Source organism: Lycium barbarum, chromosome 5, assembly GCF_019175385.1.
Source record: "Lycium barbarum isolate Lr01 chromosome 5, ASM1917538v2, whole genome shotgun sequence".
Lineage (NCBI taxonomy): Eukaryota > Viridiplantae > Streptophyta > Magnoliopsida > Solanales > Solanaceae > Lycium > Lycium barbarum.
In genome coordinates this window covers 121,599,607-121,606,270 of record NC_083341.1, presented here as the reverse complement: position 1 = coordinate 121,606,270, position 6,664 = coordinate 121,599,607, and the positions used below count along the sequence as shown (strand labels likewise).

Below are 6,664 nucleotides of genomic sequence, written 5' to 3'. Positions count from 1 at the left end.
GACAAGTCAATTTTGTTGTCTCAAACTATTTCCCCAAAATAATGATTTTCAAGTCTTTCTCCAATACTACTTGAAAGTTTCCTTTCTCCTAATTTATTTGTTACTTTTCGTTCAAAGGTTAGTTAATTATGTATACAACTTGTGAATCCTAATTTTTTTTTGTCAGGTGTCATTTATCCAAGGTTAATTAATTATTTTCTCCCACAGAAAGAAAAGAACATCGATTATTATCTGTGAAACAAGTTTTTAGGTGTTTAAGTAAGTTTTGAAAAAAACAAACTCAATCAAGAAACATGCATGCTTAAGCATTTATCGTGAGTGCTTAATCTTGCATTCAAATAGCTTTTCCCATTAAATAGAGTTAATGGTAACAAAAAATTTGAGCTATTACATTTTCGCGAGTATTCACACCCCAACTACCAGTTGTTCTATTTTTCAATATGAACTATCACCATCTAGGTAATAAAACACACCCCAGACCAACTATCAGTTGTTCTACTCAACTAGGTGTGTTTTAATATATAATTGTGATAGTTCAGATAGGAAACAGAAACAAGTTGATAGTTGGGTGTGAAACTAATGAAAAAGTGACAGTTTATGTGTGCTTTTGACCATTATCTCTGTTAAATAAGGTACAATTATGCTCTCAAGAAAACAATTTGTTTGATTTTTCTTGTATTGTGGTCCAACCATCTAATTCTTCTAACACTGAAGTAGCTTCAGCGTAGGGATCATGCTTCATTTTGTGGATGACACAGAATTGCATGTGCACAAATTAACAAATCATCTACAGCAGAATAAATATAATGAAACTGACTCAGCCTTTCATGTCCCTGTAATCCTATACTGCATCTTTATGGAGAAGAATTTTCTTTGACAATTCAAACATTTCATAACCCCAAAACAAAGATTCTCCTTTTGACCCCATGATATCTTTCATTTTAAATTTGCTTATTTTCCCCCTCATTATTTCTTGGATAGATATGCTCTTAAGGTTGCCAACTTACTGAATAAGTGGATGGCATCAAGGCTGCTGTTCAAGGAGGAAAAAGATGTAAATATCTACAGTGCTTCTCAAATCTTGGACTGCGACGGGCTTAAATGGAGCAACTAAGACAGTAGAATTCATATAGCCGACATGGGGCGGAGGCAGAGGATTGAGCCTCCTCCGTTGAAGAATTATACTATGTAAATAGGGCAAAAATGATTTCTTTTGCATGTATACAAGTAGTTGAATCCTGTTGGCAAAAGCACTTTTTTTAAAAAAAAAAAATCCTCTTGCTTGTGATCTTAGCTCCGTCACTATATCCAACCCCAATTTGCTTGGGATTGAGATGTAGTTGCTGTTGTACGATGACCCCCACTCCTTCCGCCCCAACAAGAAGGAAAAAAGATAAAGAGGGAAGGTACAAGCAAGATCATTTTACAGTTATAATTTAGACATTGAATTAAACTTTACAGATAGAAATGGGCTTGTGGCCTGAGACTGACATCAACAAAAGGGTTGACTAACTAACTAACTTTGCTTTAGTCCAACCCTAATGTTAGACACATCTATCCTTAACATATACAGGCATTGTACATGGCCCTGAACTGCTGCTCAAGAACATGACTTAATTAGTCCCAAGTTGAACAGAAATTTCTCTGAGCTTGATCTGAATATATGTCCCAAAGAGAATCTCGCAGTTTGCTGTGGTGGTGAAGCACTGGAGCAGACATCGTTGTCCTTGACACGAAGAACGGTCTGACCTATTTCTTTACGGACTGCTTCAATGGTTTCACTTTTAACTTGACTTCCTGATGCATCAATAACATAGAAAACATTAACAGCTTGCGAGCCTCTTGTCGTTACCTCAGCCCTGGAAACAGAAAGACCATTCTCTCTAAATATGCGAGTTACATCCGATAGAAACCCAATTCTGTCATCACCACATAATTCCAGTCTTATTCCCTGCATAATTGGCATACAGAAAATAGAATGTGAGTTTTAGCAAGTAGGGAAACTGGCCAATACTCAATGTGAAATTCAAACTCTTTAAGGTTGTACATTAGAAATTCGTCTCTTTATAGCCGCCTCCAAGCATTGTATCACGCGCTGTCTCTCTGCTTCAGAACTGATTGGATATCCATCCATATGCCTAATGTAATATTCCTAAAAAAACGACAAATGAAGAACAAGAAGAAATTGGGTAAGATCCTACAAGTTGCTCATTGTCAAACTCATTCTAATGACTAACAAGCAGATTCCAAACCAAAGAGATAACAACTGGTCCATAGCTTTAGACTGGTAGTTTCTGAGCTACTAGTTTCTTTTCTACAAAATTCCACTCGTGCACTTTAAACGTGCAGTTCTTGCAAAGAAAGTTCCGAAAGTTTGTGTACACTAAAAACAATGTAAGGGTAAAAAACCAGCTATTCAAGTCATTAAGAAGATTACCTGATAAGCCTCCAGTCCTTCAGCAATGAGGGTACCATGATATACCACATACTGCATATCGGTTAATGTGCACACTGTATCAAAGATCAGCTTAGGACGGTCTGCACATCTTAAATTCACAACGGTGTAGCCTTTTTCTGCACAACTTTCTACAGTTACTAAGGGCTTAGTCCGATCACTCGATATACAATCCATATCATCCTTATCATAATCGCGATCAGCATACATCATTTGATGTAGCCTCCTCTCTTTATGAGTGGAACCAACAGAAACTGCAGTGTTGGCACCTCGCCTGTCTCTTTCCCCTTTTAAAACGTACAAAAGCAATTGCCTGATTTTAGCAAGCCGATCAGTATCATCTATTGACAATCCGTTCTCTTCATCAGTTATGTACACAACTGATGCCATTCTTGAATTATGAGTCCACACTTCTGCTGCTACCACATTACATTTGTGGTCCGTGAGTACAGCAAAGATCTCCGAGAGTAATCCTGGACGGTCCCGCCCAGTTAATTCTATGGTTGTCTGCTCCGCTGCAGATTGAACACCCACGGATCTTGTCAAAGAACGGAAGCTGCAGCCCTTCGGTCCCAGTGACTGCAACAGAGAAAATCTTCACTATCTAGTGCAACTTAGTTTACAGGGTAAAGCAATAATTGGAACGAAAGATAAGCACTGTAAAAAATACATTTTCACATTAATGTTGCTAATTGCCACATAAACAAAACGAGATTTTGCAAACTATTATTCGTTCGCGCAGATAATTGTTGAAGTACTAACTCTGTCTAGTGATAAAGCATTGAAGAATATTCCATTTGCTAAAAGTGATCAAATTTCAGTATTTATGCTCTATGACTAGCAAAGAAACACTGCCTTATATGGGAAAGAAAAGATTAATAGTGGCAAAAAAAATACTCCCTCCTTCTCATTTTAACTGTTGCTTTAGATTAATAAAACTATCTCAAAATAAGTCTCACTTTAGGAATTCAAGACTAAAAGTGGCAATTGATACCAACTACATCTTTAACATGAAAGAAGTGGTCCTTTTTTAATATTGCTCAATTTTCAAAAAACATCTACTAATAAACACGAGTAACTTAGTAAAGCTATAACTTGCATTTTTTTATAATGGGTGTGAAAACATCTAAAGCGACACTTAAAATGGAACGAAGGGAGTAGTCCAACAGTATATTAACTTTGTAGATCTACCTGCTGAATGCGTTCAGCAACGTTATCTTCAGTGAGCTTATTTCCATATTCATCAGTAACATGAAATACTGCAATCAAGAATTTTTTTTTTTTAAAAAAAAAAGGAATAAGGGAGAATAATTAATAAAAACAAAAGACTTCTCCTTAATTAAGAAACTCACCATCCATAAACCATTCCCCATCAGAAGATATATAAGCTCTCCTAATTATCAAGTTCATATCAGTTAGAACCTGAACCACTTCCAATAAGCTTCCTCTTTTATTGGCACTATCAACCTGCAAATTTAAGGGACAATTCAACCCAAAAGCCAAAAAAGATTCATACAAATTAAAAAAAAAAAAAGAGGGTTGGGGGGGGGGGGGGGGGGGGCTGATTTATCAGATGATGACTCAACTAATAGTTACTATCTCAAAGTTACCGGTCTTCTTGATTTTAATTTTCTCAGATAGCAACTTTAGTTGAGTGAGAAATCAACTCGAAGAAAACAAACAGAGTTATCAATTAAGTTAACCTCAAAAACATGTCCGTACCTTGATCAGAGTTGTTTTCTTGTCAGATGTATTATCAACAGTAACCCTGTACAAACCCCACAATCAGAATTTATGATTAAATCAGCATAAAGATGCTTAATTTCCTGTTTATAAATAAACTTGGTCACAAAAGTTTCAATCATTAAAACAACATGGTCAATCCCATATCCCATTTTGGTGAAAATCAAGATTGGCAGTATAATTCAGACCATAAAAAGGGATGTTCCAAAAATGACTGGCAACTAAACAAGATAAGGAAGTACCTTGGTGGGTTCATTCTACGTACAAGTTTCTCAAATTCATCATCAACAGTAAGAGAAGTACACCAGTAGTCCATTATCATGAAATTAAGGTACAAAGAAGGTTTTTTCAATAGAGAAAAGAGAACTGAAAATGAGACAGACACAAAGAAAATATGCTCTGTGCTGTTATGCTTATAGTCTCAGAGTGTTTGTATTGTTACTGCAGAAGCTTAGCTGTTTCTTTGTTTGTAATTTGAGTTGGTAGGGAAAAAAAACCGGTCTCTTTTCTTGTGGTGTGTTGGTTAAAATAGCAGGGGGCGGAGCTAGGCGGGTTCGGCTAAACCAAGTAATTTCGGTCCAAAGTTTATATTTGTATTAAAAAGTTCATTGAATATGAGTAAATTATTTTTCACTCTGTCTTAATTTATGTGATAATTTTAGCTTTTCGAGAGTCAAACAAAAAAACCTTTGATTGTGATTTATTCATATCCTCTTAAATATTTTAAATTATTAATTGTTGTGACTTGTAGTATGTTTTATATAATTTCTAAATATGTAAATTATTTTAAAAAAAATTTAAAGATCATATATCCGAATTTATGGTCAAAATAAGGAAGTTTGACGCTCGAAACTTGAATTATGTCACATAAATTGAGACGAAGGGAGTACTACTTTCATTTCAAATTATCTATCGTGGTTACTAAAAATAGTTATCTCAAATTATTTGTCATTTTAGAAGTTCAAGACACATTTAATTTTTTTTTTTATTTTACGGTTGCTAGAATTTTGTCATTGATAGAGATAATATATAAATAGAGTAAACATTTAATAGAGAAATTATAACTTAAACATAAAAAAAAATGTAAAGTAATCAAATACCTCTTCTAATTAATACATATTTGTTAAGGAGCGAACAAAATGAAAAATAAAAAATAATTTGAAACAGAAAAAGTAATTTAGAATTTAACATTTTTTAAAAATTAAAATCTCGAATTCATAAATTTTAAATTCCGTCCCCGCCTTTTAAAGTCGGGGTGTGAATGGCTCTTGAGCTGTACCAAAAGTTTTTTTGGAGTGACATTAACAAAAATTGACATTGTCACTTGCTCAGGCTCTTTGTCACCACTATTACACACGTTGCTCATGGCCTTGTCATCTGGACCCCCCACTCTCAAACAACCTCCTATCACATTGTTTTCTTCTAAACAATTTGAGAAAAGTTATTTGGTTGCATAATTCTATTAAAGGATCTTCTTTTTAGCTTAATATTTAATACCCAAATCTCAAGGTTAGATTCAATTGCTTAATCATTAATTATAAGAGGGTTTTGTACTTGGTGCAACCCAGATTGTGGGATGATTGACAGGATTTATTAAAAAAAAAAAAAGGAAAGGGAATTAAACTAGCCTTACTGCTATTACATGTCATGTATATGTTAGGATGTGAATAAAACTTTTCACCAAACGATTTCATTAAGAAAATTAATTCAAAATCTTCCATAGATAGTGATCCTAGCCAAGAAATTGCTGATATCATTTTTCTTTTGGGGTTAGCAATCTAGATGAAGATTCAGAACTGTGAAGATAATTGAAGTTATCATTTCAGTGACCATAATAACAAAAGTCTTTTTTATAAAAGTGACTACTACTCCATTGCAAATCCATTTTTTCTATTATTAGGGGGAGGTTAAATAATTGATCTGAATAATCAAGATTAGATTTACAGCCTTACATAGATATGATACCAAATCTAAGAGGATTCTTTCTACTAAAAGCTTTCTTGGTGGAAGGTATAGGGGAAGAAGACATTTGACTCTTTTATAATTTTAATTAAAAATAAAATACGAAGAGTGGCGTACGACTTATGAGACAGCGTTTAATTAATACTATTGCAAAAGCGTATAGTGCCTGTGTTGCTTACTTATTCTATTGCCAATTGGTATCAGAATCCCCACACCATAGTCCCTTTTCTATATTCAGACTCAATTATTTCAAAAGCTAGATTCAAGATTTTAAGAGATAAATACAATGTGTGAGAATATTTATTATTACTGCGTGACAATGAAGGATAAAAATTTTCAACATATATTCAATCAGGAAGTAATCACGCCTTTAATCCATCAAGTTACCAACAGATGAACCATTTAATTTTATCTATCTATCATCCACAGATTATTACTTTGTGCCGATTTTCTTTTGATTTTTTTGGATTCTTTTCTGCGTTGGAAAATTCCCCCTCTATTTAT

At 34.1% G+C, this 6,664-nt stretch overlaps 1 protein-coding gene across 2 annotated transcripts; it reads right to left on the bottom strand.

The window, feature by feature from the left end:
• Window positions 1-1,407: 1,407 nt before the first annotated feature.
• Window positions 1,408-4,705, bottom strand: LOC132641314 (ACT domain-containing protein ACR4-like). 2 transcript variants are annotated; one of them, XM_060358257.1, is made up of 7 exons: window positions 4,441-4,705; window positions 4,178-4,223; window positions 3,808-3,922; window positions 3,647-3,714; window positions 2,438-3,050; window positions 2,048-2,152; window positions 1,408-1,951 (listed from the first exon to the last, which is right to left on the bottom strand). In XM_060358257.1, exons 3-7 carry the CDS (start codon window positions 3,826-3,828, stop codon window positions 1,601-1,603), a joined length of 1,158 nt encoding a protein of 385 aa, XP_060214240.1. In that variant the 5' UTR covers window positions 3,829-3,922; window positions 4,178-4,223; window positions 4,441-4,705; the 3' UTR covers window positions 1,408-1,600. The 2 variants fall into 2 exon arrangements, with proteins under 2 accessions (XP_060214240.1, XP_060214239.1); XM_060358256.1 differs by having other exon boundaries at window positions 2,438-3,034.
• Between the last annotated feature and the right edge of the window lie 1,959 nt (window positions 4,706-6,664).